Raw genomic sequence first — 21,241 nt, 5'->3', positions numbered from 1 at the left:
TTGTTTTCTTACGTCATTTTTTCTTTCTTTTTCCTAATATTTTAATAGAGCATGTTCAATGTCCAGCATTCAATCTCGCTTATCTTGATCTATCGCTTCAAGCACTCATCTTGATAAGTCTCAACGGGCTTCCCTTTTCACATGGGGCTTTGTCAGGGGAATTAGCTTGTGTATCCTGAACTAATCTTTTGGTCACTCAAGCTATAAGCAGCTCGAGTGACCAAAAGTTTAGTTCAGCATAAACACACTAATTCCCCTGACAAAGCCCCATGGTGAAACGGGAAGCCCGTTGAGACTTATCAAGATGAGTGCTTGAAGCGATAGATCAAGATAAGCGAGATTGAATGCTGGACATTGAACATGCTCTATTAAAATATTAGGAAAAAGAAAGAAAAAAATGACTTAAGAAAATAAAGTTTATTAGGTAGGGTATGGAGGTTTTTGACCAATGATTATTTTAATGTCTGTTGAGACCATAATCTCTTACAATAGATAAAAGTCCGCAGTCTCTGAGGCCTTTTCCTCCATTTTAGAAATTTAAATGCATTGTTTTGTTGAACACTTTTTTCATTCAATACGGTTTGTGTAGTTACTAAATCCTTATTCAGTCTAGCTTCATCTGGCAAAGTGTTCCAACGAACAGGAGGATGATGGGGAAAGGCATGTTGCATATGCATGCTAGATGAGCAATTTGAAGACAAGAAGCCACCAGGAGCACAGCCTTTGATGACTTAAGAAGATGGGAAAAAATATATGGAGTGACCAGATTAAGTGAAGTTCTACAGAAATCATTTTAATTGTTGTAAAAGTGCAACAAGCAGGAAATAAGAGAATCTTCAAATGGGGTTTGAATTATCCTTTCAAATTATATTAGCACCGTGTTCTTGTATCATGAATTATATGAGTGGGAGAATGCATCTAGTACAGGGCTAATGATATCTGGATTTAGAATTGGACCACTAATCATGGAAATACGAAGAACCTGAGATGTTTGCTTTCTGTGTCTTCCACTCTGTCAAATGAACCATTGTACACTGGAAGGTTACTAATCTTCTGTATAATCTGTCTTCCTAATCCTTTTATGACATTCAAATATTGAGGGCTTTTCTGGCTTTACTGTACTTTAAATTTTACTACATGGTAAGGTGAACAAATGCCCATGAGACAGATATTTGTTTCTAATTAGAGAGGGACTGAAGGTAGATATGATAGAGGTCTATAAAATACTGAGTGGAGTGGAACAGGTAGACGTAAATCGCTTGTTTACTCTTTCCAAAAATACAAGGTCTAGGGGGCACACAATGAAGCTACTAAGTAGTTAAATTTAAAATAAAATATGTAATTAAATGTTGGAATTTGTTGCCAGAGAATGTGGTAAAAAGCAGTTATTAGCAGTTAGCTGGGTATAAAAAGGCTTGGATAAGTTCCTAACAGAAAAGTCCACAAACCATTATTAAGATGAATTTGGGATAAGCAGCATAAGATCTGTTTTACTCTCTTCAGATCTTACCAGGTACTTGCAACCTGGATTAGCCACTATTGGAAACAGGATACTGGGCTTGATGGTCCTTCAGTCTGGTCCAGTATGGCAACACTTATGTTCTTATGAAACCCTATTGTTTAGTGTTGGGATTGTAAAGTTAACCTGGAGCCTTGGATTTTTAGAAATCATATTATCTATAATCATACTCTGATGAACCCTGTCCACAGGAAATTCCCTGGATTTATAGGCACGTTTATGATCAATATTCTAGATAACAATCTTTAGTCCATCTCTTTGCAACACTTCTAGATTGATCGCATAGTAAAAATAAAAATGCTGCTTATTTGTAGAACAATCAGAACAGGCATACTCTATCTTAAATGTAATCAGCTACTTTCCAACCCCTTGCTTAGACTCCTGACTTTGGAGTCCTGACAGAAGAATAAATACCTGCCCCCACCCTGAGTGTTCCTTTGTCTATAATCCAACACCAGAGACTCCCACACATACCCCCATCTGAGGAAAAAGTGTATCTAACACTCAGGAATCTGTCTTTACTAACGAGACAAGAGCACAGGTAAAGAAGATACACCATGAATTAAGGCTGTTTATAGCTATTCTGCATGCTGTTTTCTTTCATTTGTAATTTTTCAGTTTGTATTTCTTATATGTACTTTTTATTCTTTAAATTTTTAGGGCTGCATTTTGATTAAAATATATAATTGCAATTAATCTCACCACTAAAGCTTATTTATCTATTTTCCCACTGCAGCTCCTTGTGACTTTGGGCAGCAGAGGGTTTAGGGGCCCTTATGCCAAGCTACGGTAAAAGGTGGCTTCAGTGCACCTTTACGCAGCTCTTTCCCATGCACTGAGGCCATTTTTACTGCAGCAGTAAACTACCCGAAAATCTGGTTCCCAAACCTGGTTCTGGAGGCACCCCAGCCAGTCAAGTTTTCAGGATGCCCACAATGAATATTCATGAGAGAGATGCATGCAGTGGAGGCAGTGCATGCAAATTTCTCTCATGAATATTCATTGTGGATATCCTGAAAGCCTGACTGGCTGGGGTGCCTCCAGGACCAGGTTTGGGAGCCACTGATCTATATTAATGGCCATGTCCTAATTTTCCAATTAACACGTGGCCATTAGCGCATGAGCCCCTACTGCCACCTAGTTTGTAGATGGCAAGGATTCACACACCAATTGGTTAGTGTGACAATGCAGCTATGCTAACCAATTAGTGCAGAACACACCTATCCTCTGCCCCAAACTGCCCCCAGCGCTAAAAAATAATTTATTTTATAGCACATGGGAAGAGTGCGCATAGTTCAAAATTACTTTGGGGCTCCTGAGTGTACCCCAAAGTAAGCACTTTTTTACTTGTACGAAGCTACGGTAAAAGGGGGCCTGTGCTAGCGTCAGCGTATGTTTTTGACATATGCTGAGGGCCCCCTTTTACCGCAGCGGATAAAAAGCTGTCTTTTTTTTTTTTTTTTGAGAAAAAGAAATGGCCATGCCATGGAGGTGGCGGTAAGGGCTCCTGCTCTAACCCAGTGGTAACAGGGCAGCATGTGGCACTGCCCAATTACCGCCACGTAAGCACCAGCACTACAAAAAGTGAAAATATTTTTGTAGCATTGGAAATGGCATGTACTGGGGGAAGGACTACCGCTGGGCTCCTGCAGTATCCCAGCGATAGTTCCGGTTTGGCTCGTGGTGGGCTTACCACCCCATAGTAAAAGGACCCCTCGACGTTTTAAGCATAGAGCCTAGGAAAAACAAACTCTTGGGACTTATGATTAAAACTTGGGTGGTTTGCTTAGTGAAATATATCTGCCTGATTATGAGTGCCCCATACGTTGGCAAAGTACTAAATATTGTAATGGGTTTTGACCAGATATATTTATTTGTCATTTAGGACCTAGTTCATCCAAATCTACAGCTTAAAACATTTCCAGCAGCAAGTTAGTCTTTGATTTGAATAAATAGAAATGACACACTATGTTTAAAACAATGATATTAGTGATAGGTTGTATACTGTTAATAGCACAATGGCATCCTGCTGAAGAGGAAGCAGGAAAGAAAAGGACCTTGAGTTACCAGGAAGCTTGGAGACAGGTGAAACACTGGAGCTGTAGAGTCAAGCCAAGGAAAACATTCTGTTAGACAGTGGCCTATGTAAATTAATCCATGATGACACTGAGAGTTGATATAGAAATATGGGTGAAAGCAGAGCTGGGGTTTTAGCTTTCACAATAGGTAAAAACCTTTTAAAGACAATCTCTGTAATCCCTGATACAGAGGGACTGTAATGGTTCTTTAAAAGCAGCTTTTGTTGGGTAACTGCTTTAAAAAGGGAGAGGTTGCTCATTTGTTTCAGTAGTGTTAGGTGATAGGATAAGAGGGCTATTTTAGAACATGTAAGACAGGTCTGTACATAAATTACACTCATGTGAATAAAAAGCGAAATTATGTGCATACTTGTCCTTTTAAAAATTACTCTGTGGAAGTATATGCATACATTAGACCAAATCCCACTCCTGGGAACGCCCCTGCCTACATCAAAGAAATGTATGCATAAAGAGGGTTTATGCGCATAACTTTACACGCATATACCCCTGACAGTTCTTTAAATGGTCATTTTGATATATAAAAGCTCTGTATTCCACACACAGCCTTACAAAATCACCCCCAATATAAAGAGTTTGTTGCAACTACCTTTCCTATTAATGTCTTAGGGATTGATGGGAATTGCCTTAATAAGCCTTAAAAACTTGGCTATTTGAGAAGGCATTTACTTTAGTAGATTAAAGGGGCTTGAGAATATACTGTACCGTCTCCACGGTTTGTTCCTTTTTTCCTCTTCTCAGCTTCTCCCACCCTTACAGAGTACCCCCCCAACCTTTTTTTTGTTTGTTTGTTGTTGTTTACCAGTGAGCTCTCATTTTACTGTTCAGTTTTGTGCTCTGTCCTATCCACATGTTGTAGTTCCTTTCAGTTTTATCATTTGCTATACACCCTTTATTGTCAGCGATAGAGTGGCTTACAATCAAAAATGCAAATATGGAAAAGAATTCATCAAAAAAAAAAAAAGGAAAATGGGGTCATGGAAAGCATAAGGAAGAGAAGGAAACTGACTGAAGGTCAACACGCTAAGCCTTGGTGTAGGACAGCAGGTGAAAAGCAGGTTGATTCATCTGACAGCTTAAAACCTGGAAGACTGACAGCCAATCTACTGGGCAGTCTGATCATCCCCTAACTAGGCCTGGAGTCTTTGTGGGTGTTTCTGTGAGCAGAGTGGAGACCATTAATAAAATGGCCATGACAAATATATTTTCTAACTATCTGGTCTACATTTCCCATGGAGTGGAGGAGTAGCCTAGTGGTTAGTACAACAGTCTTTGGTCCTGGAGAACTGGGTTGAATTCCCACTATAGTGCCTTGTGACTCTGGGAAAGTCACTTAACCATCCATTGTCCCAGGTGCCTGTATATACTATGTAAATCACTCTGAAGGTAGTTGCAAAAACCACAGAAAGGCGGTATATGAAGTCCCATTTCCCTTTCCCTTTCTGGCAGTTGCCAAAGAGATCATAAAGATACAGATGGACCTGAGCTTAGCGATCATCCCAAGTCTGTGCCAGTTGGTAGATTCTAGTACTGAGAATTCAAATGCCTTCCAATTTCTGGGGGTGGTAGAGCTGTCTTTGAAATCAACAGTGGCATGAAAGGTCTGATACCTCCCTTGAGCTCAGCTGCCAAGGAGTTGTGAACATGAAATTGGGTAAGATTCATGGTGCTGTTTTTGACATTTCTTGCCCAAAGTTGCAGCCTGATCATGGTGGCTCCTGGTTACATTTTGTTCCTTTTTTTGTTTGTTTTGTTTTACCACATCCTCTTTGGACATGCTTTTTGGACAGCTGTATTTTTAACTGTTTCAAATAGAGGCACTACTGTAACACAAACTAGAGTTCTTAATGTGCAGTACCGCATTCATGCATGCTAACAACATTAGCATTATTTTACTGCAGATCTGATTTTACGTAACGGATCTTAATTAATACTAAACATTCAAGGTGTTAGCATGCAGTAACACTGTAGTGCATAGTAGTAACTGAAGCTGTAAATTTGTTAACATCTACTACTACTACTACTACTTAACATTTCTAAAGCGCTACCAGGGTTACGCAGCGCTGTACAATTTCACAAAGAGAGACAGTCCCTGCTCAAAGAGCTTACAATCTAATAGACATGTGAACGGTCGGACCGATAGGGGTAGTCAAAATAGGGGCAGTCTGGATTCACTGAATGGTAAGGGTTAGGTGCCGAATGCAGCATTGAAGAGGTGGGTTTTAAGCAAAGACTTGAAGATGGGCAGGGAGGGGGCTTGGCGTAGGGGCTCCTGTATGTTAAGTACATCTCATGTATGTTAAGTGAAGAATATTTGGCTCTGCAGGACTGCTAGGATCTCAGTAAAAAAAAAAAGTACTTGATTCAGTTATCATAAATTCAAATACGTGCTTAGTCACACTTTTTACTTTATTTTATGTGTACAAAAGGCTATCTCTTCTTCCCTATAACAATACGAAAAAAAACAAATTTGACACTAGAAAAGGTACAGAGAAGAGCAACCAAAAAGGATGAAATGGCTCCCCTGCTGTGGGAAAAGGTTGAAGTGGTTGTTCAATTCATACAAGTGGATACATACCTGACATCAAAATCTCTTTTGGGACGTACGAACTCCCCCTCAAATCACAAGTCAGGAACCTTGGAATACAGTTAGATTCAACACTTACTCTGATTCCCCAAATCCAAGCAACCTTCAAAAATTGCTTCTACTATTTGCGACAGCTACGCTGCCTCTCTCCTTACATCGAGAAAGTAAATCTTATCCCAGTTGTGCGTGCCATGATAACATCAAGACTGGATTACTGCAATGCACTATACAACGGTCTGACTACAAAGAGCCTGCACCAGCTTCAATTGATTCAGAATGCAGCAGCAAGACTCTTAGAAGGTTGCAAGCGATGTGACCACATCACACCATATTTACAAAAACTTCATTGGCTACCAGTACAATACAGGGCTAAATTTAAAACTCTATGTCTGATCTTCAAGGCCCTTAAAAAGGAAATGGCCCCGAGTACTTGAAGAACAGGATGACCCTCTACACACCGCCAAGGACACTAAGGTCTTCTCAAGGGCTATCATTAACCACACCCTCTCCAAAAGACATTACACGATGATGTGATACCCACAAGCGAGCCTTCTCCGGAGTAGCCCCCACACTCTGGAATGCACTGCCTGAAAGGCTGCACTTAACACAAGACTATATCTACTTCAGGAAGCAGGTGAAAGCTTGGCTCTTCAACCAGGCCTTTAAAAGAAGAAGTAACTAACTTGTTAGTCTCACTCACATACACAAGGAGTGACACAGACTGCACATACTGTAGCAGGAAATGTTTATCCAATCCTACCTTAAATTAGTCACCTTACTCACTAACTCTTCTTACTCTCTTACCTATCTATATGTTCCATCTTTGCTTATACCCTTGTCAATTAAAATGTTCTATTATGTATTGTGTTGACATTGTAAATAGTATATTATTGGGCTCATTTTCGAAAGAGAAGGGCGCCCATCTTTTGACAGAAATCGGGAGATGGGCGTCCTTCTCCCAGGATCGCCCAAATCATCATAATCGAAAGACAATTTGGGTGCCCTCAACTGCTTTCCATCACAGGGATGACCAGAGTTCCTAGGGGCGTGTCGGAAGCATAGCGAAAGCGGGACTGAGGCATACTTAACACATGGGCGTCCTCGGCCGATAATGGAAAAAAGAAGGGCGTCCCTGACAAACACTTGGCCGCCTTTACTTGGTCCTTTTTTTTTTTTTACGACCAAGCCACAAAAATGTGCCCTAAATGACCAGATGACCACCGGAGGGAATCGGGGATGACCTCCCACTACTCCCCCAGTGGTCACTAACCCCCTCCCACCCTAAATAAAGTTTTAAATATTTTTTCCAGCCTCTATGCCAGCCTCAAATATCATACCCAGCTTCATGACAGCAGTATGCAGGTCCCTGGAGCAGTATTAGTGGGTACTGCAGTGCACATCAGGCAGGCGGACCCAGGCCCATTCCCCCATACCTGTTAAACTTGTGGTAGTAAATGTGAGCCCTCCAAAACCCACCACAAACCCACTGTACCCACATCTAGGTGCCCCCTTCATCCCTAAGGGCTATGGTAATGGTGTAGAGTTGTGGGGAGTGGGGTTTTGGGGGGCTCAGCACACAAAGTAAGGGAGATATGCACCTGGGAGCTTTTTCTAAAGTCCACCCCTAGGGTGCCCGGTTGGTGTCCCAGCATGTGAGGGGGACCAGTGCACTATGAATGCTGGCTCCTCTCACGACCAAAGGGCTTGGATTTGGTTGTTTCTGAGATGTGCGTCCTCGGGTTCCATTATCACCAAAAATCGGGGATGACCATCTCTAGGGACAACCATCTCTAAGGTCAACCTAAATGTTGAGATTTGGGCGTCCCCGACCGTAACATCGAAATGAAAGATGGTCGCCCAACTTGTTTCGATAATATGGGTTTCGCCGCCCCTTCGCCGAGATGTCCTGTGAGGACGCCCTCAGGAAAACTTGGGCGCCCCATTCAATTATGCCCCTCCATGCCTTACTTTGTATTGTTATTTGAATATTCTTACCTCTGTAATTGCCTATTGCTCATGTTTGATTTATTCTTACTGTACACCGCCTTGAGTGAATTCCTTCAAAAAGGCAGTAAATAAATCCTAATAATAATAATAATTTGGCTGAGGGGAAATGTAGTAGAGGCCTCTAAAATCATGAGTGGAATAGTCAAATGCAAATTGATTGTTTACTCTTTCAAAAACTACAAAGAGTAAGGGATAGACCACATTTAAAACAATCAGAGAAAATATCTTTTTTTCGCTCAATGCACTGTGAATCTCTGGACTTTGTTACTGGAGGTCGTGATAAAAACTTTTATTGTAGCTCAGTTTAAAAAAGATCTGGACAAGTTCCTGGAGGAAAAATCCATAAACCGTTATTAATCAGTAGACTTAGAGAAAGCCAGGTACTTGTGACCTGGATTGGCCACTGTTGGAAACAGTATATTGTGTTTGAGGAATGTTTTAGTCTGACCCAGTTTGACAATTCTTATGAATTTATGAGGTTGATATTCAACCCGCAGTGGATAGAAGAGGGTTAGTACTTCCAACTGCAGGATGTACTAACCCTGATTATTAATGTGGGGGATGTGCAGCTCCTGACATTAAATATCCGGATATGTCTGCTGAACCGGAAGCTGTTTTGCTGGATATTCAATACTGGGGCATGCAGGGCTCTCACCATTGAATATTCGGATATGTCTGCTGACCCATGTCAGCATCAGTTCAGAGCCTAACCTGATAGTTAGCCTAACTGAGGCTGCAAGGCCTACTCAGAATGTCAGCTAAAGGCATCTGGGAGATTTTGCAAGCATCTCAGACCTCTTCCCCCCTCTGATGATATGAATACAGATAGACAAGATGTGTCCTACCCCTTTGGGCGTAGTTTACATCAGGGGCGTAGCCACGGGTGGGCCTGGACGGGCCCAGGCCCACCCACTTTCCCTCCAGGTCCGCCCCAACATTGTCGTACCAAGGCGGGGCGATCCGCCCCGCCAGCGTCGCAGCTCCGTCAAGGAGGAGCAGACCACCCGGAACCCAACCTTAAAAGACGAATCGGACGGTGAAGCGCCTCACGTTAGCTGCTCTCTCTACCCTGCTCTGCGCTGCTGCAGCTGTAAAGCGATTTGCTCATCGGCCCTTCCTTCACCGTGTCCCGCCCTCTGATGTAACTTCCTATTTCCGCGAGGGGGGGACACGGTGAAGGAAGGGCTGACGAGCAAATCGCTTACAGCTGAGTGCAGGCAGAGCAGGGCAGACAGAGCAGCAGACGCGAGGTGCTTAAGATGGAGCATTAGCAGCAGTGGGGTGTCAGAGGGAGGGGAAGGGAAAGAGGTCAGATGCTGGAAGGAAAGGGGAAGATGGCAGAGGGGACAGGAGCTGGATAGGAGGGTCAGAGTGAGAAAGGGAAGAGACACGTGCTGGTTGGAAGGAGGAAGAGAGGGGCTGGATGGGATCCTGAAAGAAAGAGTCAGAAAGAAGGGGAGGAGGAAGATTTGGAAGAGACAGTTACTGAATGGAGAGTGGGAAGGGACAGGTGCTGGTTGGTTGGAAGGGAGAGAGCTACTGGACATGGGAGGGAGAGGAAGAAGGGACTGGAGGGAAAGGAGAGAGCTACTGGGACATGGGAGGGAGAGGAAGAAGGGACTGGAGGGAAGGGAGAAAGCTGCTGGGACATGGGAGGGAGAGGAAGGGACTGGCTGGAAGGGAGAGAGCTACTGGACATGGGAGGGAGAGGAGGAAGGGGCTGGAGAGCTGCTGCACAAGGGAAGAAGAGGAAGAAGGGACTAGTGGGGAGAGAGCTGCTGGACATGGGAGAATAGGGAGAGAAAGAGGGGAGATGGATGAAAGGATGCAGAGAAAAAGCGGAGAAACTAGAAGGATGTGGAGAGAGGGAGGAGACTGAACAGAAAAGGGTAGAGAGATAGACACTGGATAGAAGGAGAGGGGAGATAGAGACACTAGATGGAAGGATCAGGAGAGAGGGTAGATGAGTGGAAGGATAAGGAGAGAAAGAGGGAAGACACTGGATGGAAGGGTAGGGAGAAAAAGGAGACGCTGGATGCAAAAGAAAGAGTGGAGACACTGGAAGGATGGGGAGAGAAAGAGGGGAGCTGCTGGATGGAAAGAGGGAGAGGACAGAGTAGGGAAAGACTGGAGAATAAGAGGAAGGGGCATGTGGAGAACAAGGGTGAGGAAAAGATGGAAAGCCATATGTGACGAATGGACAGGAAACCCTGGCAAGAGAAAGACGAAGGAAAGCAGACCTTAGACCTGGGAGGAACACAATGAGAAAAAAGTAAATGGCCATACAACAAAGGTAAAGAAAATTATTTTTAATTTAGGATAAAGTAATATGGTACCTGTGTTAATAAAGTTTCAGAGACCAATACTTCCTTCCTTAGGTCAGGAGAGGATACCATAACAGCATTATACTGACCTGAGGCAGGAGGTTTTGGCCACTGAAAGCTCATTGAAAAGGGTGTTAGGCTATTAAATAAATTATTTTCTGAAACCTGATGCACTGAAAAGCAGCACTTTACCCCTGTGTTACAAATGCATCTGATTAGTGTGACTACATTTTGCTGGGGAAGGGGGGTAGAGAGAAAATTTTGTGCCCACCCACTTTAGGTTCAGGCCCATCCAAAACTGGCAGTCTGGCTACGCCACTGGTTTACATGTTTTAACACCTGGGCTTTAGAGCAACAAAATATATCAGAACCAATGCTCAGCACAACAATAGGAGGCCAGACCAACTGACTCTAATTAGTGGACTTTCAAAGGAATCCACACCTCTTGGGTAATCAGGAGACATCAGCTCAAACAAACTAAATGAGTACATAGGAAAATGCTGGAAAAAGGGTGTTCAGGGATATAAAAAGACACATTCACACTCACTGACAAGGGGACACACCCACACACATACACCCAGACACCCCCCTTCCTTCAGCCCCCAACAGAAAGACAGACATTCATTCACTGACAGACACTCAAAGAATCAGAAAGAGGCAGACTCTCAGACCCACAGAACCAGCTGCAATACCTTTCTGCCTTGCCTAATCTATATAATAAAACTCATCCTCAACGTTCTGAAGACACTGACGTCACTGAAGCCAAGCCACTGACGTCACTTCCTTCATGAAGGGTTCGTGGTGGTGAAGCCACCGAAATCACCAAGTCTCTGGGCCCTCCCTCGCGTCAAACATGATGACGTCGAGGGCGGAGCAATGGCGTCAGTGGCTTCACAACGACGAAGGGGTAGGGGGGGTTGGGGAGGAAAACCTTGCTAGCGCCCATTTTATTTGCTCCAGAAACGGGCCTTTTTTTACTAGTCTACTATAATAAAACTCACCCTCAACGTTCTGAAGACAACGTTCTGAAGTCACTCAGTCATACACTGAAGGGTTCATGGATTCATGGTGGTGAAGCCACAACACTGACCATGTCTCTCTGCCCCGCCCTCGCATGACGGACCAATCAGAAAAAACACCCTCAACATTCTGAAACACAAAGAACCATCACAACACCGTTCCCAGGTAACACTAGGCAATGTAAGACGGACCAATCAGAGGAAACTATGTGACAATAAGGGAGGAGCATTCCCCAGCCGAATGGCTCATTATTTGTGCAGCACGGAGAGCACAGAACCACCGCTGAAACGAGAGAAGAATATTTCTGCTGTGGGTATGTGCAAAAATAGACCGGGGGGGGGGGGGGTGGAGAATTTTTTTAATGCCTAATGCCAGTACTGAAGAGTGCCAGAGGGGCCTATAGCACAGGCTATATTTGGGATCGCTTGACATGGAGTCAGAGGAGCCGGAAAACAACGTGCCCGTCACCAACAGGGACGTGGGCGCACAGGACAAGCTGCGGCCCAGCTGCGGCCCAGCTGGAAGGATTACCCGCAACCTAGCCAGCAGCAAACAGCGACCAAGGACAGCACAGCACATCCCCCAACCCCCAAGCAAAAAACAAAACAAAAAAAGACACACATCAACAACCTGCACACACACCGCACCCTCACACACACACACACAAAATAACTCTGTGACACATACACACACACACAAAAAAAGCCACATGCTAGCGCCCGTTTCATTGGTTTCGGAAACGGGCCTTTTTTACTAGTTTTATATAAAATACCTTTTTCCATGCCACATCTGTGTGTTGTATTATTGTGCTATGAAACCCACTGCCACTAGAACTCAGGGCCAGAACAAGGAACCCAGACCCAGAAGGGAGCCAAAGCTGATATCTGACGTCTGGGGACACTGGACCATAACGGACATCTTGGAGGCTCGTATGGAACATGCATGCATACTTCTCAGCACTAAATATCTGGATATGACTGCTGACCCAGAAGCTGTTTTGCTGAATACTCAATACCGGGACATGTGCGGCTCTCAGCACTGAATATCCGGATATGTCTGCTGACCCGGAAGCTGTTTTTCTGGATACTCAATACTGGGACATATGCATAAGAACATAAGAGTAGCCATACTGGGTCAGACCAATGACCCATCTAGCCCAGTATCCTGTTTCCAACAGTGGTCAAGCCAGGTCACAAGGACCTGGCAGAAACCCAAACCATGGCAACATTCCATGCTCTAAATCGTAGGGCAAGCAGTTGCTTTCCATGTCTGTCTCAATAGCAGACTATGGGCTTTTCTTCCAGGAACTTGTCCAAACCCCTTCAAACCCAGACACGCCAATCGCTGCCACCACATCCTCCAGCAAAGAGTTCCAGAGCATAACTATTCGTTGAATGAAAAACTATTTCCATGAAACTTCCTTGAGTTTCCCCTAGTCTTTATACTTTTAGAACGAGCAAAAAAATCGATTTACTTCTACTCGTTCAACACCACTCAGGATTTTGTAGACCTAAATCATATCTCCCCTCATCCGTCTCTTTTCCAAGCTGAACAGCCCTAACCTCTTTAGCCTTTCCTCATACGAGAGGCATTCCATCCCCTTTATCATTTTGGTCGCACGTCCTTGAACCTTCTCCAATTCCACTACATCTCCCCCGGCTCTCAGCATTGAATATCCGGATATGTCTGCTGACCCAGAAGCTGTTTTGCTGGATATTTAATACGGGGCATGTGCCGCTCTCAGCACTGAATATCCAGATATGTCTGCTGACCCGGAAGCTGTTTTGCTGTCCAAGCTTTATGCAGTTACTTAGCCAGTTATGAAAATCAACACTAACCAGCTAAGTTGATGTTATGCCCTAAGTCCACCTCCAGCCCGCCAAGGGCGGAATAGCGGCAGAGGGCAGGAAAGAGTGTTGTTGTTCTTTCCTGTCCCTGCAGAGGCCACTAGACCACCAGGGCCCTTCAAGGTGGGACCAGGAAGGGCCCACTGAGGCTTGGGGGGGGGGGCTGTAGTGTGTGGTGGTGGTGGTGGTGGTGGTGGTGGGGGGAGAGCCTCTGAGCCCTCAGGCACTGCCCAGTTGCCCGAATGGTCTGCCCCCTGGGTTTCTGCTAGGTACTCATGATCTGAATTGGCCATTGCTGGAAGCAGGACACTGGGCTAGATGGACCACTGGTCTGACCCAGTATGGCTATCCTTATGTTTATACTGCCGGACCTCCCCTTGCTAGATTCACTTGTGGATATGCTGCAGTAATGGTGATTGTCTGAAAAGGTACTGTGTCTGGGTCAATGGCAGCCTTTACCATCCACTTCTGCTGCACTGGAGAAAAGGAAGGAACATGCCACAGTTCAGGAAGATACAGGTCAGCAAAATGACATGATCTGGCAAAATCAGCACTGCGCTGCAGTAAAATAAACGTGCATAACAGCCTCCATTCATTTCTATTTGAATTAGGGGTTATACTAACTTCAGGGAGTCTGCTGATTAATACTTCATGACAGGTCCATGTTCTAGCTAATGTAAACCATTTGATGCAACGAAATGTCTCTCTCCTCTCCCCTTCCCCCAGCAATGCTTTCCAGTTGTAGTGCTTGAGAATCACATCCTTACAAAATACAGGGTGAGGCAAAAAAAAAAAAAAAAAAAGTAGCCTCTTACAGGTTTTTTGCAGTTTTATTTAATCATACTTACATTTTCCTATTAAACAGCATTTAATTATCTTAAGCTATATTGATGTTACTGACATTTTAGAGTTAGTACCTAGTGATTTTTGCTCGTTAAAAAAATATTCAAGCTAAAACACAATAAAATAATGTAATTCAAACAATACAATGAACAACGTGTCAGAATGTTGCAGTCATGCCAACAAGTTTTCTTTCAGTTCTTGAGCTGATACACAGCCGCTATCGCCTTTGCTCCAAAACCTTATTCATGCAGTGTCTGGATTCTCTTTTTGTCCACTACCGACACCTTGCCCATGATTGCCATTCCGATCCAATGTTTTTAAAGAAATTATCTGTAAATTATCATATTATCAAATACAAATTATTCAAATTCAAATTGCTATTTACAACAGTCTACATCACTATGACATCATTAACAATAAGCTGGTACCATAATGGTAGTTTTAAAGTACAAACATTTTTGAATGTGTGAAAATCACTTGGTGGTCATGCAAAGAAGTCTGTAACTTTGCTGTGTTTAAAGATACTCTCATTCCACTCATCACATAAACATAGATAGTATCAACAAAGTTGTAAAATTTCATGTTGAAATTCCAAGCGGTTGCTGAGAAAACAGCCAACTCTATTTTTTTTTTCCCTCACCCTGTAACTGTAGGGACAAACCACAGCACAGCTGCTCTTTCCCTTCCACCAGGGCTGTACGGCACAAGACCACTGCATGGCTATTCGGCATCCGGGGATTCCTTTACCTTTTGTTTTTTTGTTGTGGTGTCCATTACCATGTGGTCATTTTTTAAAAATTACTGCCACCTATTTTCTAGGCAGTAAGAGCTCCCACGTTATTCGTGCACTAACCAGTTAGTGTGAGATAATGTAGATGCATTAAGTGGTTAGTGCAGGAATGAGCACCCCTGTAATGCCCCCTAAAAAAAAAAAAAATTTAATGTGTGGTTATTACGCGCAAATGCAAAAACTAACCTATGATGTTTTAGCTCATCCTGTGTTAGACCATTTTTGGTGTTTACTAAAAGGATCCCTAAATTGGTTAGACTCTAAGGGGCCGTTTAACCAAGCAGCACTAAGTGGCCTGTGGTAACCCCGGCACGGGACTTACCCGCATGCGGAGGCCAATTTTAGTGCTGCTGGTAAAAGGCAGATTTTTCTATTTTCTGATAACGGCCACATGCTAATTTGTCTATTAATGCATGGCCATTAGCTCGTGAGCCCTTACTGCCACCTATTTTGTAGGCAGTATGAACTCACGCGCTAATCCTACACTAATCAGCTCATGGCATATTTATTTATAGCATTTATATCCCACATTTTCCCACCCACGGGCAGGCCCAATGTGGCTTACATCGGTCTGAAAAAAAGGCATACAGTAATCCGGCAAAAACAATCAAGTACATGGAAGGAGGAGAGATCAGTGAGTTAGATGGAGGTACCGCTCTGCGAGATCCCCAGGACCGTCGTATAGAATCTTTGCTAAAGAATTCTTTTGACGTTTCTGCGCTGGCAGTACAGGCGGCAATTTGTGGGTCCTTGGTAGCGAGAGCGTGTTTAACCGATTAGCATAGGTACACCCACTCTCTGCCCCCAGCACTAAAAAATAACATTTCCCTACTGTTTACTAAGCCGTGCGGCCTAATGGTTAGTGTAACGGGGTGCAGCGGACCTGAGGAACTGGATTAAATTCCCGCTGCTGCCTGATGCGGCGGCAGTGAGTTGAGATCCTGGGGAACCAGGTTCAATTCCCTCTGCAGCTCCAGGTACATCAGTAGTACAATGTACTACTTAGATTGTGAGCCCACTAGGGGCAGACCCAGTACCTGAAAAATTAAACTGTAAACTGCTTAGGTCTAAGCAGTATATAATGACATTTCCTCCTTTCCTGAAGTTACTATTGAGGAAACTACACTTCTCCTTTCTTCCTCAAAATGTACCACCTGTTCCTCTGATCCCATTCCCACCCACCTTCTTAATGCCATCTCTCCTACTCTTATTCCTTTTATCTGTCACATTCTCAACCTCTCACTTTCCACTGCGACTGTCCCTGCTGCCTTTAAACATGCTGTGGTCACACCTCTCCTTAAGAAGCCTTCACTTGACCCTACTTGTCCCTCTAATTACCGACCCATCTCCCTCCTTCCTTTTCTCTCCAAATTACTTGAGCGTGCTGTTCACCGCCGCTGCCTTGATTTTCTCTCCTCACATGCTATTCTTGACCCATTACAATCTGGTTTTCGCCCTCTCCACTCAACCGAAACTGCGCTTACTAAAGTCTCCAATGACCTATTACTAGCTAAATCCAGAGGTCAATATTCCATCCTCATTCTTCTTGATCTTTCCGCTGCTTTTGACACTGTCGATCACAGCATACTTCTCGATACCCTGTCCTCACTTGGATTCCAGGGCTCTGTCCTTTCCTGGTTCTCTTCCTACCTCTCCCTCCGCACATTTAGTGTTCACTCTGGTGGATCCTCTTCTACTTCTATCCCTCTGCCTGTCGGTGTACCTCAGGGTTCTGTTCTTGGTCCCCTCCTCTTTTCTATCTACACTTCTTCCCTTGGTTCATTAATCTCATCCCATGGCTTTTCCTACCATCTCTATGCTGATGACACCCAAATCTACCTTTCTACCCCTGATATCTCACCTTGCATCCAAACCAAAGTTTCAGCGTGCTTGTCTGACATTGCTGCCTGGATGTCTCAACGCCACCTGAAATTAAATATGACCAAAACCGAGCTTCTCATTTTCCCCCCCAAACCCACCTCCCCGCTCCCCCCATTTTCTATTTCTGTTGATGGCTCTCTCATTCTCCCTGTCTCCTCAGCTCGAAACCTTGGGGTCAACTTTGACTCTTCTCTCTCCTTCTCTGCTCATATCCAGCAGACCGCCAAGACCTGTCGTTTCTTTCTATTTCTATTTCTGTTGATGGCTCTCTCATTCTCCCTGTCTCCTCAGCTCGAAACCTTGGGGTCATCTTTGACTCTTCTCTCTCCTTCTCTGCTCATATCCAGCAGACCGCCAAGACCTGTCGTTTCTTTCTTTACAACATCCGTAAAATCCGCCCCTTTCTTTCCGAGCACTCTACCAAAACCCTCATCCACACCCTTGTCACCTCTCGTTTAGACTACTGCAATCTGCTTCTTGCTGGCCTCCCACTTAGTCACCTCTCCCCTCTCCAGTCGGTTCAAAACTCTGCTGCCCGTCTCATCTTCCGCCAGGGTCGCTTTACTCATACTACCCCTCTCCTCAAGACCCTTCACTGGCTCCCTATCCGTTTTTGCATCCTGTTCAAACTTCTTCTGCTAACCTATAAATGTATTCACTTTGGTGCTCCCCAGTATCTCTCCACACTCGTCCTTCCCTACACCCCTTCCCGTGCACTCCGCTCCATGGATAAATCCTTCTTATCTGTTCCCTTCTCCACTACTGCCAACTCCAGACTTCGCGCCTTCTGTCTCGCTGCACCCTACGCCTGGAATAAACTTCCTGAGCCCCTACGTCTTGCCCCATCCTTGGCCACCTTTAAATCTAGACTGAAAGCCCACCTCTTTACATTGCTTTTGACTCGTAACCACTTGTAACCACTCGCCTCCACTTTATTTATTTTTTGTCTATTAGATTGTAAGCTCTTTGAGCAGGGACTGTCTTTCTTCTATGTTTGTGCAGCGCTGCGTATGCCTTGTAGCGCTATAGAAATGCTAAATAGTAGTAGTAGTAGTACTATGTCGGCATTAGCGCACAGCAGCCGCTAGCGCGGCTTAGTAAACAGGAGGGTTTATGTTTTAGCACATGGGTAGCACGTACCAATTCCAAAACTACGATGGGACGCCTGAGCGCAACTCGTGGTAGTGCATTTTAACCTGTGGTGAGCATGTGTAAGTGTTTACCTCAGGTAAGTAAAAGGGTTCCTGTAAGTTCCTTCTTGCCTCTTCTTACACCAGACTAACACGGCTCTACCCCTTTTAAAGGTTTTATAGGAGGACAATTTTCCCCAAACTTTTTCCCCTCCCTGTGGGTAAAAGTACCTGCTGATGATTCTTTTTGAGTTTGCATGGGTGTTAGGATGTATTATTTTCCACTGACTTGCATTTCCTCTATGTCCTTCAGAAAGGGAAAGGGAAATGGGACTTGATATACCGCCTTTCTGTGGTATTTTGCAACTACATTCAAAGCAGCAGTGCCATAGTGAGGGCGGCTGACACCCGGGGTGGTTCGCCGCTGCGCACCCCCCCCCCCCCGGGTGCAGCATGGCGCACCCTCCCCCTCGGTGTGCGCACATACACCCCCCGAAGCACGCACCCCCCAGAGCGCATTCTTACCAAAGGGGACGGGCGGGAGGGCCACTCCGCCCCGAGTGCACGTCGCTGGGAGCTGCGTCAGCTCCGCTGGTTCCCTGCTCTCTCTGCCCTGGAACAGGAAGTAACCTGTTCCGGGGCAGCAGAGCCGACACCCCCCCAGCGGCGTGCACCCGGGGCGAACCGCCCCACCGCCCCCCCCTTCCTACACCACTGCAAAGCAGTTTACATATATACAGGTACTTATTTTGTACCCGGGGCAATGGAGGGTTAAGTGACTTGCTCACAGTCACAAGGAGCTGCAGTGGGAATCAAACCCAGTTCCCCAGGATCAAAGTCTGCTGCACTAACCACTAGGCTACTCCTCCACACCAGAAGCTGTGGCCCAAGGCAGTTACCTAGCCTGCCCTGCAATAACCCGAAGAGAAGGGATTTCTTCTTGTTTTCCAACATGGTCACTTTGGTTCCAATAGATGCTATCAGCAGTTCTTCCCAAAACCGTGAGTTTACCTATCAGATTTACCGGTCATGCTTTTTAAATGCACTTTCTGAGAAACCCACCATAATGAGGTCAGACGGAATTGTAAGTGCCAACTATAATAAATAGCATATAAGTGCTGGAACATACACTAACCGCAGCACTGACATTCTAAACTAGGCCAAATTGTCATCTCACTTACCATTCATGTGACTTATGTTTTTCCAGCCCAGTTGCAAGAATATGCACTATTTTACAGCTCATCAGCCACGTGCTGTACATAACAGAATGATGTCAAGGAACTAAGGTGCACTGAAAAATGGCTCGCAGTAGTGTAGGCGCAGGTTTTGGGCGCGCCGATCCATTTATTAGCGTGCCTGTAAAAAAGGCCGCTTTTTTTTTTTTTTTTGCTGAAAATGGACGTGCAGCAAAATCAAAATTACCGCCCGTCTATTTTGGGTCTGAGACCTTACTGCCAGCGGTAAAGAATCCGGGCGGTAATGACCTAAGCACATCAAATGCCACTTGGCGCGCGTCCATTACTCTCGCCCAAAAATAAAAAATATTTTTCAGACGCACGTATCGGATGTGCACCAAAAATAAAATTACCACAAGAGCCATGTGGTTATTGGGCGGTAAGCGCATTTTGGCGTGCATTCGCACGCATAGACGCTTACGTGGCTTAGTAAAAGGGCCCCTTAGTTATTTCTAAACAATTGTTGATGATATGCAATCATTGCCATCTCAGTTCTAGCTTTCAAATTGGTTAATCAAAGTATAGGAAGCCCCAGCCTGAATGCAAACATACACTGAGATGAACTTGGTCCCCCTCTTCCCTTGGCTGTCCAGTATTTACTTTAGAAAACACAAACAGGCCCTCCCTAATATCACATTTACATGGAACTTTCATTGCAAAGTCCAGAAAGAAGACAATGAAAAGGGGGAAAAGCCAGTGAAAGTAACAATCACACCTAGCTTTCTGGTTCCTCTACAAATTATGAAGCCATTGTTATTAACTTGGAATGTTCTATCCAACCAGAGAATGGTCCAAGGCTCTTAGGTCAAATTAGTAATAGCTTCTGGTGTAAAGCTTTCCTAGATTGAAATGGTTACTGGACAGCCAGGAAGGGTCTGTTTACAGTCCAGTTAATAAATGAACTGAAGTATGTTCAAATTTGTGGGGCAACACCAGATCCTGAGGGAGGGGGAGGAGACAGGACTGTTACATTTCAGGTTAGAAATCCTTTGGAGGGGGTAGACAGGGAGAAGGGGGCAGAAGAAGCATTCACAGCACATTTTCAAACTCTGATCCTTCGGGGGGGGGGGGGGGGGGGGGGCTGCAGTGGGCTGGCACTTGGGTTGTGAAACTGGCGCAAGCTACTCACAGTACAGGCTTTAGTTACCTAACAGGAAGGCAGACAAGGGCTCTGTGTTCCTCTGCATGTGAGCAGAAACCCTTTTACTTCAGACTAGAAGGGATGGCAGAGAGGATGAGGTTTCTTGTAAATTTCTTCTTTTTGTTTGAAGTGACAGCTTCTGTAAATTTTTACCACCATAACTACGAAGATTTGGTACGAGCTCTCTATAATGTGCAAAATGAGTGTCCGTACATCACTAGGATTTACAGTATCGGCCAAAGCACCCAAGGGAGACATCTCTATGTCCTGGAGTTCAGTGACAACCCTGGAATCCATGAACCCTGTAAGTACAGACTCTAGATCTGCTGCTGGCATTGAGATTGATAGATAAGAAGCCAATCAGCATTCCTTTCACATTCCTCCTGAGGGGCTTGGGAAATGTTTTGGATTTGGAAAAGGTAACAAGGCACCTAAACAGATGACATCCCAGTCACTTATTTAAAAAGCAAATATTCTAGCTACTTCTAAGAATTCAGGATCTTTCTATGTTGTTAAAACAGGCGTATATACCAGTAAAGCCCGTTCCACATTACAGAGCAGTTTGCAAAGGTATAAGAACTATTTTGGAAAAACAGTTTGTGTATTGGATAAGAAGGGGTTACCAAATCTGGGCTTCAAAAGCCCAATCCAGTCTCAGTTTCATGATTTGCACAATGAACACACATGCAGCTCTGCTACTCTGGTTAGCTGTTGCAGGGGCTCCAACCCATGTTCATGAGGTTCTTTCTCTGCAACAGAGGAAGTTAGTTTTTCCAGCTCTCAGGCTTGTGGGGAAAACCTCTGGCCAAATCCTCAAGCAA

At 44.6% G+C, this 21,241-nt stretch overlaps 2 protein-coding genes across 2 annotated transcripts in view; one reads left to right on the top strand and one right to left on the bottom strand.

The window, feature by feature from the left end:
* The window catches only part of ALDH18A1 (aldehyde dehydrogenase 18 family member A1), a 948,333-nt gene that overhangs the window by 383,936 nt on the left and 543,156 nt on the right, over positions 1-21,241 (bottom strand). The gene's annotated exons all lie outside the window — the stretch shown is intronic.
* CPN1 (carboxypeptidase N subunit 1) overlaps positions 20,307-21,241 on the top strand; it is a 68,492-nt gene continuing 67,557 nt past the window's right edge. Inside the window, exon 1 of the mRNA XM_030202937.1 lies at positions 20,307-20,724. Within this exon, the coding sequence (XP_030058797.1) occupies positions 20,502-20,724 (223 nt within the window). The 5' untranslated portion in view covers positions 20,307-20,501. The remainder of the gene's footprint in view (positions 20,725-21,241) is intronic.

Source organism: Microcaecilia unicolor, chromosome 5 (assembly GCF_901765095.1).
Source record: "Microcaecilia unicolor chromosome 5, aMicUni1.1, whole genome shotgun sequence".
Lineage (NCBI taxonomy): Eukaryota > Metazoa > Chordata > Amphibia > Gymnophiona > Siphonopidae > Microcaecilia > Microcaecilia unicolor.
This window is presented reverse-complemented; position numbering and strand designations above follow the sequence as displayed.